Raw genomic sequence first — 23,404 nt, 5'->3', positions numbered from 1 at the left:
TTACGCCCTGTTTTCATTGGTTTACATTTTCCTCCCTTTTTTCCATATCACGCATCCCACGCACACTACGAAGGAGAAAGGGACAGAGCAGAGCAGCCGACATCAGCAGAGACCAGACCACCGACGACGAAGGAAGGCACCTTGAGGAAACCAGCCCCGCCCACGCTTACCACGAGCTATCTCACAAACCAACTTCAGGTGTCTCTCGAGTTGAGGACCCCTGGTACACCCATGATTGGTAAGTATTTGGGTAGTGTTTAAGTCCGGTGGTGAATATTTTCTTTTCATCCAGATGGGATCAAACGGTGGGTCCATCTTTCCTTGTTTGCGGCATTCCAGCGGGTCTGCCATTTTTTCATAAGCTCTGTGCGTGTTGGAGCTCTTGTTTTTCCTAATCCTTTCTGTCTATCCTCGTGAACTCTCGTGTGCCAGTAAATCAATAGGTGGTGATGACTCCGGCGATAACAAGTACTGTGGATTCCGGTACCGTAGAGTAAGCCGAGATAACTCTTAATACGCTCCTGCGTTGGAGTGATGCGAGGGTTTTCCTGGTCCTCTCCACTCCCATATTGGTGCACCGTATGACCCAGATTAGGCATTAGTCGTGTACAGACTCCAGGGATGTTCAACTCGAGAGCACCCCGGAAGTCGGTTTTGTAGAAGCTCGTGGTAAGCGTGGGCGGGGCTGGTTTCCTCAAGGTGCCTTCCTTCGTCGTCGGTGGTCTGGTCTCTGCTGATGTCGGCTGCTCTGCTATGTCCCTTTCTCCTTCGTAATGTGCGTGGGATGCGTGATGTGGAAAAGGGGAGGAAATTGTATAATAATAAAAACAGGTTGTAATTCTGTTTGTATGGTGACTGTATTTTATATATGTATAAATACAGAGAATAAGCAGGGGGGGGGGGAGTCCGTCGTGAAATAAGCGCGCACGTGTTCGAGAGGTTATGATAACTTCACTCCTCACGTGACTACGTGATCTGACTTCGACGAAGAAAGACCAGGATTTCCTCACTTCTCACCGGACGTATACTGAAGCTGTACTTCCAGTATCGTCTGCCGATCCAGGCTGAGCTGATCGGGACTCGGTGGTGGGAACAAACTCGGTAGCGAACAGAGATGTTCACTCGACCGAAGCGGAAAACGAATAGGAGGCGGGGACGCGCGCTCGGCGCCGATCTCCCTCCAAAACGGCTCCTTTGGTCGTAACGCCACGAAAGCTGACCATGAAGACTTGGTCGGAACAAGTCGTTCAAGACTTTTAGCTACTCGAGTGGCCTTAGTGGCGGCGTGTTGAGCTTGCTCTTTAAAGTTTAATTTGTGATCCAGTAATGTGCCAAGGTAGGTCAGTGTCCTCTTCAAAGTTATTTCAAAACACGTTATTGTGATCTTCGGTGGTGCCATGTTCCTTTTTCTAGTAAAGAGAACCGCTTCCGTCTTGTGTGCTGCTAGATCCAGACCCGCATTCGTCAACCGTTCTCCCACTCGTCTAAGTGCCTCACATGCACTATACTCCAATTCCCATGTGCACTTGCCTACTACTACAATTGCCACCTCATTTGCAAACCCCACCACTGATACCTTTTTCGGTAGTGCTAGTTTGAGCAGTCCGTCGTACATGATGTTCCACAGTGTGGGTCCGAGGACCGAATCTTGCGGAACTCCAGAGATGATTTTGTACTCTGCGTGTTTTGTTATTAGTGTTATGTTGCTCAAGTAGCTGCTCATGATGCATAGGAGGTAATTGGGAACCCGTCTCAGCGCTGACAGAGCTTCCCCGATGTCCTTTCATCTGGCAAAGTTGAAGGCGTTCTTTATGTCCAGGCTGATCAAGACGCAGTGACTGCTGGCCTTTACTGAGCCTCTATGGTAGCGTTAACACTAGCGGTGTCTACCGCGGTATTTGATAGATCTATCAAATACCGCAGATCGAACGTATGAGTAATAGCGTTCGAACCCCGGTGACGGTGCTGATCGCATCAATCGTAGATCATTTGGGTCTGAACCCAAACTGGTGCGAGGACAGCCCATCGTTGGCCTCCGTGTATTGCAAACGATGTTATATAAAAAAAATATTATTTTGCGTGATAATTTATCGACGCTCACTTGATGACAAGTAACACGGGTCGAAACCAAGCGCTTGCGTCAGTCGGCCCACGCATCTTCGATGGGTATGTGCTTCTGTAAAGCAATTTATAGCTGATTCATTATAAAGCGTGATAATAATACAAATTTGAATTGTTTTCATTATTACATTAGCTTTTAACTTCGTTTTGAAGGTATTTTGCTCAAATTTAAGTGGGGGTTACTTTGTCCTCCATGTCGATAGTTTCTCCAGAGTGAAACTTATATAACTAACTGAAGTCTGAAGTATAACCTAGAAAATGTTGTGGTCATTCATAGTGTAGGAATCTCGTCGTCGTCATCGTCATCGAAACCTTCGAGAATATTCCGCAACAACAAACTACATTCCCGAAACCCAGATGACATGCACCTGCAGTCATTATATTAAACTCAGGCGGAACGCCCCTACCAGTCGAGTGGAACCAAAACGGTCGAAACACGCCGCCACCATTAAAATACATCGAGCGGAAAGGCGCCAAGCATTCCAGAAAATTCGACGCCTCGACGAAAACAAAATTCCTCTCGTACGCGTCAATAACCACTTCCATCAAGCATTCCAGAAAATTCGACGCCTCGACGAAAACAAAATTCCTCTCGTACGCGTCAATAACCACTTCCATCAAGCATTCCAGAAAATTCGACGCCTCGACGAAAACAAAATTCCTCTCGTACGCGTCAATAACCACTTCCATCAAGCATTCCAGAAAATTCGACGCCTCGACGAAAACAAAATTCCTTTCGTACGCGTCAATAACCACTTCCACCAAGCATTCCAAAAACACTATAAAAGGAGGTACAACCCAAACCACGCCAGTCGACCCACAGCAGCAAGCGTCGACACACAGCAGCAGACCAGTCAACATACAGCTCCTGACCAGCCACCACTACACTACGCGGACTTGGAAGATCAACCAGCCGGACGAGCCAGCAACACACTGCCGTATCCAGAGACCTTCCGTACATAGCTGAATGCTGAGCCAGCGACACTCTACCATATCCAGAGACCGCTGAACGACATACTTTTGCCCACAAATACCATACCTTTGTACAACCATAGGCAAACAATAAAACTTTATAAAACTAACACAACAGTGTTTCGTTAGGCCGGGATACGGTCAACACATCGTACCCCGCCTACAATAGTATTGATTAACCTTTCTAAACTTTAACCAAACTTCAAAGATTTGTTTTAACCTTTGTATGGACGCCAGGGGCTCTATCAGCTAGAGGGCTGCGGTGCTGGGTTCTCTCTCGTTCTCTCTCTCTCTCCCTCTCCCCAATACAGTGTGTATATGCGAGTGATGTGTGGGGAGGATATAGCGGGAAGGTTATAAACAATGACAGAGCATAGGGGGGGGGGGTTTCGCGTACAAAGATGACACGTGCTGGTTTGAGGTTATGCCAACCCCAACACGTGGCTACGTTGTCTGAACTTCGAGACGAAGACAGACCAGGGTTCCTCACTAAGCATCCGGACGAATACTGGAGTTGGTTTCCAAGTATCGTCTGCAGCCGATCAGACTCGAACTGATCGGTGTCTCGGTAGTAAGGAAAACGCCGAGAGTGAGAACTTTCTCACATAGCAGCGATCGAGGCGGAAGTCGAAGCGGGAATGAGCTGGACGCTTCGATGCGGCCAGTACAAAACAAAAAAATCGGCCATCTTTCGTAGATCGTAAGGCTACGAAAGCCGACCATAAGACAATTAGTCGGAACAACCTTTATATTAGTGTTGTGTTTCTTCCTCCAAAACAAACTTTCTAACCTATATAGGCTTAATACATGTACATAGACCAAACAGTGATAGCTATGTACATCATTGCAGACTTTCTTTTAAGCAGTACTATACGAGAAGAATAATGAACCTGGCTATGGAAACAATTGACAGAGAAAGAGGATTTTTGAACCAAATATAATATTTGGAGTGCTATAAAAAATATTGGAGACTCATGTGCAGCTATGTAAGTATGAACGTATAAATGTATGGATGAGTATGAGTTTAATTAAATAATAGTGGAAAGATATTCAGTTTCTAGAAGCATCAGCCGCTGGAAGACAGACCCGGTGACCTGATAGCCAGCTTCACAACATCTGTGCGCGCATCTAGAAACGATGAGGAGTTCCTGACCAGGAACCTTACAACAAATACACGACATCCCAGGTCAGTCAATGTGTTCCCTTTGACCCCTACTTCCATGCATTCTACTTCCATGATATTGAGTGTTTAAAAATTTGGGCCCTAGTCGAGCATGGCCGTGATGTTGTGCATCACTCAGCGCAATGGTAGCTACGCCTCTGGGTCGGAGGGGTGTGGCGCGTCATTTTTCGCGCAATTGGGTGGGTGGGGTGGGGTGGGGAGGGTGAGGTTGTGTCACCTGGAAAATCGACTAAATGGACTTGCTTTATTAGATGTTCATAGGGATATAAATGTTAGTGCAGAAAAAATATTAGATAAATACGCGAAGATTGGATCTGTGAATTTCGTACTTTTTTAAATTATTCATTATTTTTATTTTATTTGAATTTTGTTCATACTATATGTTTATTACTTATTTACTTTATTTTTATATGTTGTGATTATATATTAATTATATAAATTATCTTACCTTTTTTCCTGTCTAAACCCCCCCCCCCCCTTGACAAAATCCTGGCTACGCCACTGACCATGCATACATATGAATAGAGGTAGGATAGTCACAGTGCTATCCATTGTTCGGCAAACCTTTAACAATGCATTTACAACCTATGAACAATACACGGCCCCCTCAGGCTCCGGTGACTACATATGAAAAACGGTTAGTATACATATCAGTGGCGTGCGGTAAAAGTCTCTCTCCCCCCGTCGTACATCCTCGTACCGTTTACCATACACCCTTTTTTTTGATCTTTCGACTTACGATCTTTCGATTTTCGATATTTGCGTTTTCGGGCGTTTCACATTCGGTCCCGTGAGGTAGACCCGCGAAGCTCATATGTCTAGTCGATAATAATCGCAATCTCGCAAAGAAAATGTATTTGCGACTAATTTTGCAACCAGTTTTCTTGCGACCATTTTTTTGTATGACCAGTTTTCTTGTGACCAATTTTTCTGTGTGTCCGGTTTGCGTGCGACGGGTGACGACGTGCGACCGATTATTGGTCACAAAGCGCCCGTCCAAAAGTCACTAAAATCTCTATAATCGAACATATGGCAGCCGAAAAGTTCATCATACTAATGAAAACTCGAGTGCCAAATATTCCGTATTCGTGATTTTCATGGCAAAAATATCAAAAATTGGCGATCGTGATGTGACTAATAATCCAATCACCGTTTACATACTGACACTAGTAAAAATCGAAAGTGAAGTAAGAAGAGACTAGCAAAAAATGAATTAATGCCATGGTCGTGATTTTGGTTATTACGAGCTCACACGCTGCCGGCGCGTAGAGTTGCGTTTGTTTCCTGGATTGACAATTGTGGTCAGGCATTGAAGTAGTTCAGATCGTGGAAGTGGTGTTTTCTCTTAAGAGAAAATGGTGAAGCTGACAGCAGAGCTGGTGCAGCAGTCGCTGCAGTACACCAACCCTTGCAAAGATAGAGAACTGGACTTGCGCGGTATGTCATCCTAACCTTATACGTGCTATACAACTGTCATTGTAATTTGATGATAGGCGGAAATGCTTGCATTGACCATCTTTATGACATTCTCCTTATTATATTCTAGGCTATAAAATACCGCAAATTGAAAATATGGGCGCTACGTCAGATCAATTTGACTGCATCGATTTGTCCGAAAATGACATTCGCAAGCTAGATGGGTTCCCTCTCCTGAAGCGACTAAAATGCTTATTACTCAATAATAACCGCATTGTGTAAGTGTTTTCGTTCTTAATCAATTCGCCTGCAATGAAGTAAAATATTTTCAATATTGTTTTTCTAAATGTGTAATTTTCTTTTTTTTAGACGCATCAGCGAAAATCTAGAACAGTACATTCCTAGCATAGAATCGTTGATTTTGACTGGAAATCAGATGCAAGAGTTGGGTGATTTGGATCCGCTCACGACGCTAACAAATTTGAAAACATTGTCCCTCTTACAGAATCCGGTTACTTATAAAACTCATTACAGGTATGTTTATTGTCGTAATTATTAGCTCGAATACACCATATTCGTATTGTCACTTATTTTTTAATTTACAGACAATATGTAGCATATAAATTTCCGGAATTGCGGTTACTCGATTTTAAAAAAATTAAACAAAAAGAGAGAGAAGAAGCCAATGCTTTGTTCAAAAGCAAAAAAGGAAAAGAATTACAAAAAGAAATTGCCAAAAAGGCTAAAACGTTTGTACCAGGTGGTAATTTACCAGATACGGCAAAGACAACTGGTTATAATTTTTTTTTATTTAACAAATTACCAATATAGTTATGTATCAATTGTAGTTGGCATTTTTTTTTTTTTGTATTTCACACTCATTTTTTTACAGTCGCAACTCCTCAAGAAATATTTAAGATCAGAGAAGCGATTAAAAATGCTTCTTCCTTAGCAGAAGTAGAACGTTTAACTAGAATGTTACAAACGGGACAAATTCCTGGTCAAAAACCAGCTGCAGTCTCTAATTCGCAAAATGGGGACAAAGGTATGCTTTGTTCTTTTATTTGATATTTTATTCTACCACATATTTATTCATACGAATTACTATTAACAATTCCAGAACACGAAGATGAAGAAATGGACGAAGCTCCAAACGACCATTAACGGGTTTCAATATTCATACATAGTGATAAATTGAAAAAAAATCACATCTATTTTGATACTTTTCGCTTGTTTTTAAATATATCTCGAGTGAAATCATTTGTTATAACTGATAAGAACAGAATCATTTACTACAGCCAAAACGCACTTTTTTATTAATAAATTTTACCTTAATTTTAACTGTGTTTTATTATTTATATATTGGGTTGAGAAGCGATTACAAATTACAATTTAAAATTTATATCTGTATCAACTTCATTATGATATTCAGCATTACGTGTCATGTTTCAGATAGAGTCAACATCAGGATTTCGAGTGTAACTTAAATCTTTCTTTTCAGCACACATATTCAGTTATTACTTTTGGTATTTATCGTATGATCGTCTAATATATAATATTTCATAACTACACCAATTAAATTTACAGTTTTCTCTGGTGTAGGAGGTTGACTGAAAACATTTATATGTAGAAAGGACTCGACATCTCCATATAGGATCACTAGATAAGTATATTTTAATTTAATGAATTAATATAAACATTGAATCAAGTGTAATATGAGCTGTAATATAAACATATTCAAATAAATGTATGAAACATTTAATTTGACTTTAATTTTGAATTATTATATTAATTAAAATTGTCTGGTTAGTAATAATAAAATTTATTTTCAAAACTAAATATTTTATATGAAATATTTTTCATACATGATTTGTCACGTAAAGTATAAAATAATACAAATTTTTATCATTAAAATCATCACAAAATAGAATGTATTTTATTGATTGCAAAAATTGTGATATAGATTGAATTACAAGATTGATTTTTTTTCATATAATATTTACATATGTCAGTATAATATAGTTATTTTTGTCTTAAACAATAAATTAAATAAATTAAAAATTCCGTCATAAATAGCACATAACATCACATACAAATATAATTTAACTTAATAATAATATTGAAATATGAAGAAATCCAGCATAAAAACAGAGATGTATAAATTTGTCGGTAAAATATCTCGCATTCAAAATTGCATAGCATACTCTAAATGTATTTGTTCAAATCAGTTATCGTTATCAAACTTCAATCATACATTTGTCAATTGAGATATATAACATGGATGTATTCTAAAATAGGTCTCAATATCTGTTTCTCTAATATAACATTGACGCAGCATCTTTTTTCAGGCACAACGGTCAACATGTGATCGATGATTGCTTGTATTTCATGTTCATAGTAACTAGTGTTGATGGGTATGAAATTACCAGTTGTTATTTCTTTCACTAATCCGATTAATGTCTGAAATTATTGATGATGTTAATGTTGTACTGTATTTATTTTTGTGTAAGGTTCTGTAGTTTATATTCGTACTTACGGGTGCATCAAATGCTCTTTTATGAGTGCACATTTCGTAAAATAAACAACCTAATGCCCATATATCAGTCTTCGAATCGTACGGCTTGTTTTCACACAGTTCAGGTGCTAAATAATAAGGTGTTCCTATAACAGTCGAAGCCTTGTCATTACTAAAATATAATATTTTTCTTAAAATCTTTGGTGTTTACTAGAAATTGTATAATTTTTTATTAGATCTTACTCTAAAATTTTAGCTATTCCGAAGTCTCCAATTTTCACTGTATTTCCATAAGTGCCAGACATCAGAATATTTTCTGCCTTCAGATCCCTGTGTACTATATTTCTCATATGCATATGCTGTACACCTAATAATACTTGACAGAAGATAATTAAAATTTCCTGAAACCCAAAATTATGCATCTTATATCTCTTACGTTATTAAAAATCTTGTTTTATGAAACAATGCATACGTTTTGTGGCAAAAGGTAATGCTGTCGTTTAAACATATATTCTGCCAAGTTTCCTTGATTCGCATACTCCATGATTATGTATACTGAATGATTTTGGTAGAAGCTTTCTAAATATCTAATAATGAACGGGTGAATGAGTGTTGACAGTATTTTAATTTCATTAATTGCTTCCTGAAACAGATACACTATCAATTATTATTGACAAATATTATATGAACTACCCACAATAATAAATCATTATCATTACTTTATACTTATCATCTTTTGTCGAATTGACATGGACTTCTTTTAGTACCATTTGTGAATTAGTCTTGTTTGAATTGCACAAGTACACCGTTCTGAAAAATGTTTTATATGTGCGTAAAATACGTACGTACCAAAAAAGTTTTATAACGATTTGAATATTGAACAGAACGAACCCATAAGTTCCTTTTCCGATTGTTTTGATGATTTGATACTGGGGAGTTTGATTAATATGTGACATTTGGATACGCGGATCCATCTTAAAAGGATACTGTGCAAAATGATACTTTGTTTTGTATGATTTGAACTGATTATTGTTGCTATAACTGCTTCACCTCGAAATGGCCATAAATGTGAAAGTATTGTCATTGCTGAAGAAAAAGTCATTGGCAATAAATGCTGTCAATTTTTCATTTAAATGATTCTTCGGGTATTAAGCTACTTCATTTTATATATTTACAAGCTATTTATTATTTATATACCTCTTTTTTATTATTAAAAATGAGATGGAAAATAACAGAATTTAAAAATATATACACAATACACTGAAAATAGCCTAGAAAAAATTGGTCCAATTAATCAGTATCAAAAATAATTATGGATACAGGTTAGTAACCAGAGGTTTCAGTTTATGAGGAACTGCCTCAGTTTTGAGTTGTTTGTCCCGCATTGAAAGCGATCGATAATTGGATACGTAATCTTTTAGCCATTTTCGCAACAGCGCAAATTTGTTTTCTCTAGTGGCGGTGTATGTAATGATTAATTTATCAAAAGTATGTCTACATAACATGATCGAATTAGGCTCGCCATGAGTTGGGACCGATTCGACAATATTGGTGGCTACTACTTTACTTCCTCCCGACCGTCATAATAAAATAGTTGTGCATTAAACCACACCATCGTTTCATTTCTTTCGCCCTCATATATATTTTAATTAAAATATTTTTGGATTGGTTCCATATTTTAACAAACTAGCTGGACTGTATTTTATTACACAAGTTTTTTTTTAATCTTAAAATCTTCGTGAATATTTGATTCCATCAAGGATTTTTTAGTTACCTTTTTATTCCGCATTTGAAGTGGTTCGATGATTATTTTGCACATCAGTAAAATCTCGATCACGGAACATCTGCCACCTGAAAATTCCATCCATTGAGATTTACGCACGTGAAATATACTAACGAGAACTCGAGTGCCAGATAATGGTTCGGTAATTACTATTCAAATGTGAACCCGTCGCTCTAGATCGGTCACACGTGATCACCCGTCACACTAAAACTGGTCACACCCTAAAATCGGTTAACCAGTTTTCTCGTTACCGATTTTAGGGTGTGACCAGTTTTAGTGTGACGGGTGATCACGTGTGACCGATCTAGAGCGACCGATTGTCCTGTGACTGATTCACATATGACTAGTAGTCCGTTTACCCCAAATAATACATATTCGCGATTTTCGTAGCAAAGATTGTCATTTGCGCGATCGCGATGTACGAAATAATATATTTACCATTTAAAGTAGATAATAAAGGTTCGGTGATTATTCCGCAAAAAGTAACCTCGCGCACGTTACTAAAATCTCGATTTCGGAACATCTGGAACCTAAAATCTCCATCAAGTTAGATAAATATTGCACTAACGAGAACTCGATTACCAGATATTACGTATTCGCGATTTTGGTAAAAGTGAGAACGCTCGACAAGAAAAGCGGGGCTAGATGTAGGTTGCCATTATGCCGGCGCCAGACATGTGATCAAATAAGTGTTCACATGTGTGGCACGGGCATTTTTACTATTGTCTCATATTTGATCACTTAAATGTGCTTTGCCGTTCCGTGTCGGTTTTTTGGCGCTCATCAAAAGGGTAAAAGTCCAAATGTTTGTGTGCCTGCCACACTCCGCGAAGCCCAGTTGCGCGAGCCTAGTTGATCAAATCTTTGAACATATATCTGGCAGATACAACAATATGTGACCAAATGTGCGAGCAAAGTCTTCAAAGAAGTGATCACTTCTTTGAACTCATGTCTGGCACCGGCATAATGGCAACCAACATCTAGCCCCGCTTTTCCTGTCGAGCGTTCTCACTTTTACCGAAGTAGAATGCATAGAATGGTCATTGTTAACCAAGGTATCGTCTAAAAGCGAGCCATCGAAGAGAGAGAAGGAAAGTCAGAGGAGAGACGAGAGAGAGAGAGAGAGAGAGAGAGAGAGAGACGAAGTTTAGCAAACAATGAACAAATTTTTGTAGCAACATTTTTGGAGGCTGAGAGCGATTCTATGCATTCTACTTCTATGAATATAAATGAAAAAAATTTAGTCGTTTTTGTTACTGGCAACATTATCATCAACTGTCATTCGCTATCGTCGCACGTGTCTGTATGAACGTGCTGTCTAGATATTTTTATAGTTTGTAAACTACTATCTTATACAATGAGTGAACATAAAAATAAAGTGGATATTGGTTTTATAAATGAGTGCGAATCATGGCGTCTGCACCCTCGTTTCTTTCCCAGTAAAGTTGGTGGAAAGCCAGCATGGCTTAATCGAAAGCCCCCACAGCCTTCGACTTTGCAGTGTATAGTTTGCAATGAACCCCTCGTTTTTCTCTGTCAAGTGAGCAGATTGAATTCGAATCAATTACTAAAAGAAAATCAAATACAATTATGACACCATTGTCAATGTCAATTGCTATCAATTAAATTTTAGATTTATGCCCCGATAGACGATAGCGAAGAAGCATTTCACCGCACACTCTTCTTTTTTATTTGTAAAAATGGTTCCTGTTATAAGCCGAATGAGTCGAATTGTATAAAAGTACTGAGATGTCAGCTGAAAAGGGACAACGAATTTTATTCACACGATCCACCTCTGGAAGATGAAAACGCGGTTTGAATTATTTTCTTGAATCTGTGATACTTTCCAATAGATGAAGTTCAAAATGCAAACTTTATTGTAGGAATTCGACGATTCCAAATGTCCTGCACTGTGTTACATATGCGGATGTAAAGGTCCCAATCATTGTTCCAAATGTAAGAGGATAAATTATTGTGGCAAATCGCACCAAGTGTATCATTGGAAAAATGGCCATCGTGAATCCTGTTGCAATGAAAATCCTGTACGTTATCCTAATATTAAATTAAAAATATATGTACATGGTGTCACACCCCACAAAATAAATATAATGATTATATTTTGCAGAGTGAATCGAAAGATATACAACCCAAGAATAATATCATATTTCCCGAGTTAGAACTTACCATAGAAGAAGAAACTGAGGTAATGATATATTTTATATATTTACGATAATTGAATGCTGATTGTTCTTTTTATGATCTTAAAATGTAGGAAAAAGTGACTGAAACGTCGGAAGAACAAGAATTGAAGTATTTGAATAAACTAATTGCAGAAGAGAAAGCGGGGTGTTTAAATGATGCAAGCGAAACAGAATTAGAGCAATATGCAAACGCATCAGTAGAAGACAAAACTTTTCTTAAATTTAAGAAACGCATTGCCAGAGAACCAGATCAAGTATTACGATACAATCGAGGCGAAAGTCCGCTCTGGATTTCTTCCAAACCTTTGATTTCTAATGAAGATATACCAAATTGCAAATATTGTAATGGTAAAAGACAATTTGAATGCCAGGTCAATTTTTTATGTATTACACATATAAAATTTTACTTTTCTTACCTTTACTGTTCTAAATTGTCTTATATTGTAGATAATGCCACAATTATTAAATTACCTAGACCTTGAGTTTGGTGTAAGCAGTATTGACTGGGGAATCTTGGCTGTATACACATGTGCTAATCATTGCACTGATAAAGAAGTTCCATATAAAAGTGAATTTATATTCAAACAAGATATCGATTCTAACTTGGCCAGTCCTTCTACATCCAGTAAAGAAAATTAATTAATGAAGTGAGAGGAATTAATAAATTCAACTGTATTTTATAATTTATTATATTATATTAATAAAACTAATTATGCAACTATAAATAATTTATGATTTTCCAAATTTTTCTGTAGACACGTAATTAAGTAGATCATTCAATCCGCTGAATTCTGTTCTCGACTGGGGTGGGTCGTTTTTAGGTATTTTCGGTAAGATATTGCCCATTCTTATTCTAAAATCTTTGAGCTGAAATAAATTGCGTTTTAATAGGATTAGTTCGAATGATGCAAGTATTTTCTTATCAATTTAAACTAACGTCTTTAGCTCCTGATAGTTTCCACATTCCGTAGCATAATAACGAAGTTCCTCCTATCGCATAAGCAGTCCCCCATCCTAAGGCTCGTAGTGCCAAAATTGCACCAGTGTCGGCTAATTCTACACTTGGTATGACTCCTGTAAGTAGAAATGAACGGTGGATTAAAAACAGTTCTAAGAACTCAATATGAACGAATATCTGAATTTCACTAAACACCTTTATTGAAAAAATGGGGATCTTTTTTCTTTGCTGCTGCTAAAGTAAATCCAAATCCAGCAAACATAGACACGCCTGCTATAGTAGCGAGGAAAGCGCCAGCTGGAAAAAATCATTCAAAGTTTTATTTTATGGTATTTGAAAAAAAATAGAATGTTTTCATAATTTAATAAATACAAAACGTTATTATAAATAAATGTTTTGAGGTTATTTTTGTAAAAAAAAAAATTCTAGAAAAAATAATGCAACCTTTGAATCTTTCCAATCGTTCCGGATCGGGAACTTTAGGGTTTGGGATTTTTTCCTCCGGAAGATCCATACTCAACTACCATAAATTACTATCCGTACATAGCTGTCAAACACATCTGTCACTTGGTGATATTTTTGGCCAAAGTACTATTTTGTTACGCAACGATAATATTTTATTTGAGTCTTTTTTTGTCAAACAGTTAAAATTAATAAATAATTAGAAATTTTTCGCATAAGGGTTTGACGTAAATAACTTATGGACAACCCCTGAATTTCTACTAATAATTAATATTATCGTGAGATCAATAAAAAAGTATATATTAATCTCTATCCAAATAAAGTTTTTTTGCCAGAGATCCTTCAATCCATTTTTTGTTTAATATGTAGAAATAGTGGATCTATATGGAGATATTGCTACCAGTTGTAGAAAGAGGATGTATGTATATATACTAAAGAAGTGATAATGTTGATAAAAACTTAATTGAATTTTAACAACATTTTAGCGAATGAATCATTTAACTTTTTTAAACGAACCGGTTACACTATTTCTATTGGCTGCGTATATTGACTAGTGGTTGAATAAAAACTGAAGAGTTCGTTTTTTGGCGAGAGTTCTGTGATTATTCTGCACAAAGCGATCTCGATCACTGAACATCTGGCACCCGAAATTCCATCCATCGGGAGTTTCCTAAGTGAACTATCATACTAACGAGAGCTCGAATGCCAGATATTTCGTACTCGCGGTTTTTGTGGCAACGATTGTCGTGTGCACAATCGTAATGTGCGAAATAGTCCATTTGCCGTTGGCGAGGGCGCATGGCATGAGATCGAGGTCGTCCTTTGTTTTTAATTTTTTGTGAAACACTCATGTTACATTTACTCGTAAATATATTTTTTTATAAATATTTGCAATTGACCCGTCGGTTATAAGCAAATTTTATCACTGGTCAATTTTATTTTAGAAGATTTGGCGATCCATTAATTGCCAGCTTTTTATCAATTATTCGAGCACTGCGGCGCTTTAGTCTAGTGTAATGTGTAAATATTTGGATCGGTTTTTATGGGCTGATGTCGCGTGGTGAGTCATTAAAGCCGGGGTGCTTTAAGGTCTGTTCATACTTAACAGCACTGCACGGCTTCAGCACGGCACGACTCCGTTTCGAATATGTCATTTTATTACATTTCTATTCATATCTACCTACACGTCGCGGTCTCGTCACGTTCACAACACTTTGGCCGAGTGCAAGGCAAAATCGACTTACTTATACATTACAGGCCATGACGATACGGCGTAATATTGCTTACGTCGTATTGTCGAGTACTTACAATATGAATGCATACACGTGCATTCGTAGCTACGCGTTAGAATACAAGTCAGCAAAAATGTTTCGACGTTTATCGAACGAAAAATTATGTATAATCGCGCTGATGTTGGAAGAAGAAGCTCAAGAAGGCAATAAAAAAGCACGGAGGCGTTTTGATGTGCATCCCATGTTAAAAAATAGAAAAACCGAAGGAGAGTTTTGGACACTGTATAAGGAGCTTGTGGATGATGGACAAAATTTTTTTAAATATTTCCGTAAAAAATTTTAAATTTTTTTAAATATTTTTTTAATATTTGCGCCAAAACCATGTCGAAAGATTGAACAGCTGTCAACTGTCAATATCGATAATTGGTCCAAAACAGCAAAGCGGCAGACTCATGGCACGTAATTCGCGTGTATATTTCCACGATGGCCAAAAAAACGGATACGATACGTTGACGGATGTTCATACTTAACAGCACTGTACGGCTTCAGCACTGCACGACTCCGTTTCAAATATGTCATTTTATTACATTTCTATTCATATCTACCTATACGTCGTGGTCACGTCACGTTTACAGCAATTTGGCCGAGTGCAAGGCAAAATCGGCTTACTTATACATTAGAGGCCATGACGATACGGCACAATATTGCTTACGTCGTATTGTCGAGTACTTGCAGTATGAATGCATACACGTGCATTCGTAGCTACGCGTCAGAATACAAGTCAGAAAAAATGTTTCAACGTTTATCGAACGCAAAATTATGTATAATCGCACTGTTGTTGAAAGAATAAGCTCAAGAAGGCAATAAAAAAGCACGGAGGCGTTTTGATGTGCATCCCATGTTAAAAAATAGAAAAACCGAAGGAGAGTTTTGGACACTGTATAAGGAGCTTGTGGATGATGGACAAAATTTTTTTAAATATTTCCGTAAAAAATCCATTTTTTTTTAAATATTTGCGCCAACCATGTCGAAAGATTGAACAGCTGTCAACTGTCACTATCGATAATTGGTCCAAAACAGCAAAGCGGCAGACTCATGGCACGTAATTCGCGTGTATATTTCCACGATGGCCAAAAAAACGGATACGATACGTTGACGGATGTTGCTGTAAGGTATGAACAGGAAATGTCGGGTACTGCTGTAAGCCTGCCGTGGCGTAAACGTGACGGTTGGTATGAATATACCCATACAAAATGTACCAAAGAATACTTTTCGTACGGCCGGATACCTGCTGAAGTCGGTACGTGCTGACTAGGTATGAATAGACCTTTAAGTGTCCTGTTTCCAGATATAAATACTTTTGGATTGTGACACGAATATGATTTCCTACCCAGTTTTTTCGGTCACAAGAAAACTGGTTGACCGAATCACTAGTAATCACCGAACCATATTGTTGATCACTTTAAATCGGGGGTGGCATGCAGGAAGTAAGAAGCGGTGTCGGTCGCCGTCGCCATTCGGCAATCGGCAATCGGCAATCGGCCATTGACTAAGCGAGGAAGCCAGTGAGGTATTTTACAGTTGCAACGACAGGAATCTTGAGATTTGATCAGGGTGAGTGATGTCATGTCCGCTCCCCTCATGTCATGTCCCTCTCCCTTTCCAACTCGGGCCAAAACACGTCACATCATGGCTTCGACCACAACGTGCCGACTGCCAGCGCGTCACGTGTTCACGCCTTCTTCCAATACCACACAATGTCTCAGCATGCTCGTCGATATTGCTTATGCGAACATTAAACCAGCAAATTTACTTGGCTAGTTACCGATAGGCCAAAGACATTGGTAAAAGTCGGATGTATGACGAATATCATGTGCTAAATGTCAAAAAAGAAAGTACTTCCTTTTGATGGCCGTTGACTTACACATAGACCTAAGTCTTTTATCAATCTTATCACAGCTGTTTCTCTACCTACAAACACATGAGGCATTTGTCCACAGTACAATATCCTAAGATCCTAGTTGTTTCCGTCGCTGCTTTTCACACTCAAAATATCAAACAATGCACCGGGCCGGATTATCTAGAGCAGTGCTTCCCAATTACTTTCATGTAACCGGTACCACTAAAATATCGAACTAGACCCTCACAGAGACTGAAATTTAGCTGAGTACAGTTTAGTAGTCAATTAGAACAGTGCTTCCCAAATACTTATGCCGGGAATTAATCTGAAATAATTAATTCCCGGCACCTAAAAATTTTTTTTTCTAATTAAAAGGTTTATTTGGCAGTAATTATTACAATTATAATACACATATTTATATTCAGCACAAAATTATAGGAACTTGCTTAAAAACATTTTTTTTAAATAAAACCTATACACACATGAAACAATTTAATGCGATAGATGAGGTCGCATGTTTTTACATAACAAATCGATATCGGGTTCAATGTCAGAATCTTCCAAAGTCTCCGTGGAAAGGCATGACCTTTGCTTATTTTTACTTTATCTATGTACGTAGTAACAATAGATGAAGTTTTGTGATCATGCGAAAATTCGAACTCGAGATTTTGACTGATTCGAACTCAGAATCGATTACTGATCACGTTTTAATGATCTAGAAAAAATGTGTGTGTGTGTGTGTCTGTGTACTTTGGGGATTTTTTCAACACCGTTAGTCCTATCGAACCGAAACTTAGTATCGGTTAATGAAATTCTTATAGACACTACGTAAATTTTTTTCAAATTTTTAAGTTGACCGGAAATGGTACCTCCCCTTATAGGTGTCCTCTTTTTTTTAAGTTTTTGAATTCGATTTTCTCCCAAACTACTAACTGAATCGGACTGAATTTTTTTTACATGTACTAGAAATAATAATTTTTATAATTTTATATTTTTCAAATATTTTTATCTGAACCGGAAGTAGTACTTTTACTCTAGAGAATCGAGGTTTTATATGTTTTTCTCAAAAGCCTTTTGATTTATCGAACTGAAATTTCATATCGATCAGTTTAAGCTCAATACCAAGTTATGTATAAAATTTGGTAAGCGTCCGTCGACCGGAAGTGGCAGTTTACTCTTGTTCGATTTTTCTTCCACTATTTTTTTCGACCCCTTTAACATGTGTGGTCTTCACAAAAAAATGCAAGTATAATTCTGGTATCAATGTGATTAAAATAAAAAAAAATCAGTAAATTTAATAAACCGGAAGTGTGATTTTTTCCCTTCCGGAAGCATCCGGAAGGAAGGTCAAAAATGTTGTCGCCTGGATCCTGACCACACCCCTGAACGTATTAAGCTGAAAATTTATATTTATTATGTACTAACTTAGATTTGGTAACGTTTTGGTCAGAATTCGTAAACTGGAAGTAGTATTTTTTTTAAAAACAATATTTCATTATTTTATTTTGACCTTTTAAATTATTTTAAGCGTCTTGATATTTATTGTGTATAATAAAGATAGTGATTTTAAGTAAAAATAAAAAATAAAACTATCAAATTTAATGAACCGGAAGTGGAATTTTCTCCTATTAGAAAGGTCAAAAATGTTGTCGCCTGGATCCTGTCCACGCCCCTGAACGTATTAAGCTGAAAATTTATATTTGTGTTGTTTATGTACTAACTTAGATTTGGTAACGTTTTGGTCTGAATTCGTAAACCGGAAGTAGTATTTTTTTTTAAAACAATATTTCATTATTTTATTTTGACCTTTTAAATTATTTTTATCCTCTTGATATTAAATGTGTATAATAATTATACTGATTTTAAATAATTAAAAAATTTGAACAAAATCCGCCAACCGGAAGTAGAAATTTTGTCCTGTGCAAGTATTTGCATATATTTGCGCTCAATTTGTATCGCTATCATAGTTATTAGTTCAATATCGAATTTTGTTTTGTAACCTTCTTATATTCCTCAAATACATAGATAAAGTCAAGGGTTGGTCACACCCGAATTTTTTAATACATGTAAGTAATGACGAAAATGCTGTTTCGCATAGGTAAGAGTTACCAGGGCTTCTTTTCCAATAGCAGGATATTCTTGCTGTCGCCTTAACCAAAATTTTGAAATACTTTTTTTTATTTAATTCCACTTCAAGCAAATTATTTGCTCTTGATATCGATCAACTCTTCTTGAGCTGTCCACGTAATATGATCATATTTTAAGGACTTGGCAAATGGTGTTATTATCCAATTTTTCCTTTCATCCTCATTCAAGTTTGGGAAATATTTCCTTAAATATATACATTGATCTAGAGCAGCGTTTCTCAACCTGGTTCCACATGGCCCAGACCCTCAAGGGAGACACAAACCAAAATTCTACTTTTGGGGAAGCATAACGAGCTCTAGAGGAGGCAGTGAAAATAAAATTATATAATTTTTATATTTAAATAATATCGAAAGAAAAGCGTAAATGTTTTTTGTCATAAAATTGAATATACGTTTTCATTTCGGAAAATATACTAGATGGGGCTGCTTTAGTGGTTGGCAAATATCGAGGATTTATCGCAAATCTAAAAGAGATGTGTCAAATATTTTTTTAATACGGTTGGAAAGGCGTTTACATGAATTTGAATACAGTCGAGCTATGCATCTCCTCATAATTTACATAATTTAAAACATCCAATGGTTTCTTGGAATATTGTAGCATTCGGGATACATCGCGTAATTCTTCTTGAAAATCATTTGAATTTATATCCGATTCGTTTTCGACGGGAAATATTGATTGTAGACTGGTACATTAATTGTCCAGCTTTTTGTCATCTATATATAGTTGGGTTTTAAAAACTGAACAATTTTGCTGTGGGTTTCCAGAAGCGTGAATCGTTCATCCAGAGAATTAAGGGTAATGTCCAGAAATAGTTGAAAAAGTAAAAAAATATTTTGTTGTGTAATTGATTCATATTAAAAAAATGTATATTTCCAAAATAGAGTATATGTTGAAATAAATATAAAGGTTCGATTAAATATGAAGGCTAGATTTTTTCGTCCGGGGGCCAAATTTGACCCGAATTCGGTAATGAAGACATTAATTTATATTCAACAATGAATTAAAGAATTTCATAAATTTCGAATATGATTAGTTAAGATATTTAATTTCGTGAAGTAAATCCATCTATGATATATATTTTATTTTAATTTTATTAATTACATACTGCAGCATTTTTTTTTATTCATTATATAAGTCACTGAATTACGAGACACTGAAAAACTCGCAAATCAATGAGACATCTATCAAATTGTACACAAACTTATTTATTGCACATTAATCAATCACAAATTATCAGTGACATATTGTATATAGGAAGGATTTTAGCCAATTTTTTCCGGGAACCGTTTCAGCAATGAAATCAGAGAAAATTGGCAAACTCTGATAGGAAACGATCAACCTGGAGTCACAAATCCAGGTCTGACCAATAGCATACTCTGAAAAATTCATTTTCACTTGAGGCCTGGCCCTGGGATCGAACCCGGCACCTCACGACGCTAAGCAGAAGCTTAACGACCGAGCTATGCTGCTGGCTATATGTATATTTGTATGTACATACAAATGTTTAAGCGGTATTTTATATAAAATATTATTCCAAATTACCATTTGTACCGACGACAGTTTGCTGTTTTACAAGTTTTATTTGTGAATCGTTGATATTTGACAGTCAACTTCCTGCGTTCCTCGTAAATTATAATATTTTAAAGTTGAGTAGAAAAATTAAGTTGAATATAGAATGTAATAAGTTCAAAGAAAGCCAAATTATTTTTCCTCGCAGCGCCCCTTGTCTATGGCGCCCTAGGCAAGTGCCTAGTTTGCAGCACCTTTGAGCCGGCCCCGGTGATACACTTTAATTTTCTCCAATTCTAGTTTTTCTGCTGCATACTTAAAAATTTCTTCTCCCGTAGATGTTTCGTGCATGCTATGAACATCAAGCCATTCTTCATAAATTTGGTAGTTGGTAACCAAGCCGCGCCGTACCTATATCTCTCCAATCACGCTATTTGTTTTAAGATACAAACTTAGAAAGGACTCTTGGCCCGCCGGCTTTTAAAAAAATTTCAATGTAACATACCATTCACCCTTGACATGGTATATTACACAAAAAAATAATACACAAAAAGTCCTTCGGTGAGCGCTCGAAATCGAAGTTAAATCTATATATATATATATATATAAAAATCAATGTTTGTCTGTCTGTCATGTATGCGTTCCTATACCATTCAACCGATTGCGATGAAACTTACTTGAGATTGTGTGCATGCCTGTGATGGTTTCTTTAAAAAAGAATCGCCCACAAACGGGAATGAGTGGCATTGCAACGCAATAATTTAAAATGTGTTCGCGTCGCCACCTGCGTTGTTAGTGTAAAATTGAATAATTTCAAATGTGTTCGCCACCTGCGTTTTTCCGATAAATTATCATTACTGTAATTTAATTTGAAACTGAAACATTCAGTTATCGAAACACATCGAGAAACGGGAATTGCATGCGTTTTTGTGGCATTGCAACGCATGCCGGGTTCAGCTTGTAAATTATAAATCGTATACAATATCGGAATAATATAGAAAAGCGTTACAAAATAGAAACGCATACTGAATTAGGACACTTCTTTCGACAACAAAAATTACATTAAGTTATTTGGGAAAACCAGGGTTGGTTAAAAAAATCCATATTCATAATTTGTACCATCCGGATTTGAATTTTGCATATTTAAAAGGTGTTCATTTTTGTATATGTAATCTATAGAAATATAATACCTATGTATATCAAAGTAAATAATATATGTATATATATTATTTTCAGATGCCGGGGGTTGATGAAGTTAAGTCATCATGGGCGGACGAAATGGAAGCCGATCAGATCGTTCTGCCTCCATCAACGGAGGTCAGAGATAACGATCTGAAAATAGTAACAGAATACAAACTAAACGAATTCGATAAGAAAGTTAAAGTTGTTCGCACATACAAAATAGAAAAGAGAACTGTATCCAAGGTATTCGTCGATACTTGAAGCGTCTGTTCACCATTTTCATATTTTCCTATGTGATTATTAATTTGCATTCATTCGATTTCAGTCAATAGCTTCTCGTAAAAATATTCCCAAATTTGGTGATTCCTCTAACGACAAACCTGGCCCAAATCCGGCGACGACATTGGTCGGCGAGGATGTATATTTGCAATATATTACGTCTCGCGAAGAGAGCACCAGGCCCGAAGAAAGCGAACTCGAAGCATTGAAAGCCAACCCCAACAATACAATCTTCAAGTGCCGTACTTGTCAAGGAGACCATTGGACCGTCAGTTGTCCGTTCAAGCATTTGTCATCTGCCAAACCGGATATAAGTAAGTTTCGATTAAATTCGTTTTGAGTTCAGTTGAATTTGGTAGAGATAATAATTGCATTCCATTGTGTTTAGGTATGACGAGTTTGGGCTCTGAAGCTAAAAGCTCGATGGGTCCAATCAGCAGCGGCGCTAAATACGTTGCACCGTCTCTGCGTGAAGGTGCTCGTCGTGATCTGCCGAGCATGAACGCTCTGCGCCGTGATGACACTACAGCCATTCGTATCTCCAATCTGTCCGATTCTACCGTGGAAGCTGATCTTGAAGACCTTGTGAAATTGTTTGGACCGGTTCAGAAATTATATTTGGCAAAGGAAAAAGTTGGTCGTTTTCTCATGACTTGCGATTCATTTAGTGTTGTTTCAATTGGGTTTAATTATTTTAATTTGTATTTTTTCAGAGCACCGGTCAATGTAAAGGATTTGCATACGTTCATTTCAAGTTTCGTAACGACGCTGCTAAGGCTATTCAAGCGTTGAACGGTCACGGATACGATCATTTGATTCTCAGTGTCGATTGGTCAAAGCCTCCCGCGAATCAAAACTAATTTATTAATTTGACGGTTGTAAGAATGGTTTCTATGTAGAAGTATGGTGGGTGAAACTATTTTTAATTCCACGAAGATTATTAATGCGAAGATTGGATGATGAAATTGTTTTAGATATGTTTTTTTATGCACTTTCGGTCGTTTATTGAAAACTATTTATTTTGTGGAACTAAATAATCATGATAATAAAAAATAAATAAACACATATGACTTGTTAATTATAGTAATTACTTTGTTAATTTAAGGTAAAATGTAAACAAGACTATAATCAATAAATATAATATGAAATTTTGTCGTTTTCTACAGAAGTTAATTTCTCAAGTGCAAATATTTGTTTTTTATCTTGCATTTGACTGTTGTGTAAATTTTAACCACTTCATCGCCACAAGCGCACTCCTTCGTATTTACGGTTATGACTCGAAATTAATTTTGGTTTCTTCACAGTGACATATAAAAATATCGGGTCTACCTCACGACACCGAAAGTGAAAAGGTCGGAAGGCCAAGATCGAAAATCGAAAGATCAAAAAATAAGGGTGCATGGTAAATGGTACTGTATATATATAATATATATCAGTGGCATGCGGTGAAATTATCTATTTTTGTCATACAGCCTTGTTTAATGTGCGCGCGCAGGATACGGGAGGAAAATCCTGTTCCTGTTGTATCCTGCTCGCGCAAATT

At 36.9% G+C, this 23,404-nt stretch overlaps 5 protein-coding genes across 6 annotated transcripts; 3 read left to right on the top strand and 2 right to left on the bottom strand.

The window, feature by feature from the left end:
• Positions 1-5,499: 5,499 nt before the first annotated feature.
• Positions 5,500-7,453, top strand: U2A (small nuclear ribonucleoprotein polypeptide A'-like U2A). 2 transcript variants are annotated; one of them, XR_013261534.1, is made up of 7 exons: positions 5,500-5,713; positions 5,823-5,970; positions 6,062-6,226; positions 6,298-6,485; positions 6,585-6,737; positions 6,813-7,218; positions 7,295-7,453. XR_013261534.1 is itself a non-coding variant. In XM_077445240.1 (6 exons), the coding sequence occupies exons 1-6, from the start codon at positions 5,632-5,634 to the stop codon at positions 6,854-6,856; spliced, it is 780 nt and encodes a 259-aa protein (XP_077301366.1). In that variant the 5' UTR covers positions 5,500-5,631; the 3' UTR covers positions 6,857-7,453. The 2 variants fall into 2 exon arrangements, 1 of the variants encoding a protein (XP_077301366.1); XM_077445240.1 differs by having other exon boundaries at positions 6,813-7,453.
• A 48-nt stretch (positions 7,454-7,501) lies between these two features.
• Positions 7,502-9,593, bottom strand: LOC143914138 (serine/threonine-protein kinase Nek8-like). Its single transcript, XM_077434232.1, has 6 exons — positions 9,099-9,593; positions 8,927-9,017; positions 8,680-8,850; positions 8,451-8,608; positions 8,229-8,379; positions 7,502-8,152 (listed from the first exon to the last, which is right to left on the bottom strand). The coding sequence occupies exons 1-6, from the start codon at positions 9,179-9,181 to the stop codon at positions 7,952-7,954; spliced, it is 855 nt and encodes a 284-aa protein (XP_077290358.1). The 5' UTR covers positions 9,182-9,593; the 3' UTR covers positions 7,502-7,951.
• A 1,664-nt stretch (positions 9,594-11,257) lies between these two features.
• On the top strand, positions 11,258-12,913 carry Zfrp8 (Zinc finger protein RP-8). Its single transcript, XM_077435460.1, has 6 exons — positions 11,258-11,530; positions 11,624-11,803; positions 11,874-12,032; positions 12,116-12,193; positions 12,263-12,562; positions 12,639-12,913. Exons 1-6 carry the CDS (start codon positions 11,348-11,350, stop codon positions 12,828-12,830), a joined length of 1,092 nt encoding a protein of 363 aa, XP_077291586.1. The 5' UTR covers positions 11,258-11,347; the 3' UTR covers positions 12,831-12,913.
• On the bottom strand, positions 12,836-13,739 carry LOC143915292 (transmembrane protein 242). The gene is made up of 4 exons (XM_077435858.1): positions 13,594-13,739; positions 13,345-13,446; positions 13,129-13,265; positions 12,836-13,058 (listed from the first exon to the last, which is right to left on the bottom strand). The coding sequence occupies exons 1-4, from the start codon at positions 13,661-13,663 to the stop codon at positions 12,921-12,923; spliced, it is 447 nt and encodes a 148-aa protein (XP_077291984.1). The 5' UTR covers positions 13,664-13,739; the 3' UTR covers positions 12,836-12,920.
• A 2,509-nt stretch (positions 13,740-16,248) lies between these two features.
• Positions 16,249-23,357, top strand: eIF3g1 (eukaryotic translation initiation factor 3 subunit g1). Its single transcript, XM_077435599.1, has 5 exons — positions 16,249-16,457; positions 21,637-21,825; positions 21,908-22,175; positions 22,250-22,494; positions 22,575-23,357. Exons 2-5 carry the CDS (start codon positions 21,637-21,639, stop codon positions 22,719-22,721), a joined length of 849 nt encoding a protein of 282 aa, XP_077291725.1. The 5' UTR covers positions 16,249-16,457; the 3' UTR covers positions 22,722-23,357.
• The last annotated feature ends 47 nt before the right edge of the window (positions 23,358-23,404 follow it).

The sequence above is a fragment of the Arctopsyche grandis genome, chromosome 1 (genome assembly GCF_051622035.1).
Source record: "Arctopsyche grandis isolate Sample6627 chromosome 1, ASM5162203v2, whole genome shotgun sequence".
NCBI lineage: Eukaryota > Metazoa > Arthropoda > Insecta > Trichoptera > Hydropsychidae > Arctopsyche > Arctopsyche grandis.
This window is presented reverse-complemented; position numbering and strand designations above follow the sequence as displayed.

Excerpts from the sequence above, each read along its gene's own strand:
- U2A (XM_077445240.1), top strand. The coding sequence starts at position 5,632 with ATGGTGAAGCTGACAGCAGAGCTGGTGCAGCAGTCGCTGCAGTACACC. Across the intron at positions 5,714-5,822 it reads TAGAGAACTGGACTTGCGCG|GCTATAAAATACCGCAAATT; the intron begins GTATGTCATCCT and ends ATTATATTCTAG. Across the intron at positions 6,486-6,584 it reads AGATACGGCAAAGACAACTG|TCGCAACTCCTCAAGAAATA; the intron begins GTTATAATTTTT and ends ATTTTTTTACAG.
- LOC143914138 (XM_077434232.1), bottom strand. The coding sequence starts at position 9,181 with ATGGATCCGCGTATCCAAATGTCACATATTAATCAAACTCCCCAGTAT. Across the intron at positions 8,851-8,926 it reads CAAAAGATGATAAGTATAAA|GAAGCAATTAATGAAATTAA; the intron begins GTAATGATAATG and ends TATCTGTTTCAG. Across the intron at positions 8,153-8,228 it reads AAAGAGCATTTGATGCACCC|ACATTAATCGGATTAGTGAA; the intron begins GTAAGTACGAAT and ends CAATAATTTCAG.
- Zfrp8 (XM_077435460.1), top strand. The coding sequence starts at position 11,348 with ATGAGTGAACATAAAAATAAAGTGGATATTGGTTTTATAAATGAGTGC. Across the intron at positions 12,033-12,115 it reads CCTGTTGCAATGAAAATCCT|AGTGAATCGAAAGATATACA; the intron begins GTACGTTATCCT and ends TATATTTTGCAG. Across the intron at positions 12,563-12,638 it reads AAAGACAATTTGAATGCCAG|ATAATGCCACAATTATTAAA; the intron begins GTCAATTTTTTA and ends CTTATATTGTAG.
- LOC143915292 (XM_077435858.1), bottom strand. The coding sequence starts at position 13,663 with ATGGATCTTCCGGAGGAAAAAATCCCAAACCCTAAAGTTCCCGATCCG. Across the intron at positions 13,447-13,593 it reads ACGATTGGAAAGATTCAAAG|CTGGCGCTTTCCTCGCTACT; the intron begins GTTGCATTATTT and ends GATTTTTTCCAG. Across the intron at positions 13,266-13,344 it reads TCCCCATTTTTTCAATAAAG|GAGTCATACCAAGTGTAGAA; the intron begins GTGTTTAGTGAA and ends TTCTACTTACAG.
- eIF3g1 (XM_077435599.1), top strand. The coding sequence starts at position 21,637 with ATGCCGGGGGTTGATGAAGTTAAGTCATCATGGGCGGACGAAATGGAA. Across the intron at positions 21,826-21,907 it reads AAAAGAGAACTGTATCCAAG|TCAATAGCTTCTCGTAAAAA; the intron begins GTATTCGTCGAT and ends ATTCGATTTCAG. Across the intron at positions 22,495-22,574 it reads TATATTTGGCAAAGGAAAAA|AGCACCGGTCAATGTAAAGG; the intron begins GTTGGTCGTTTT and ends GTATTTTTTCAG.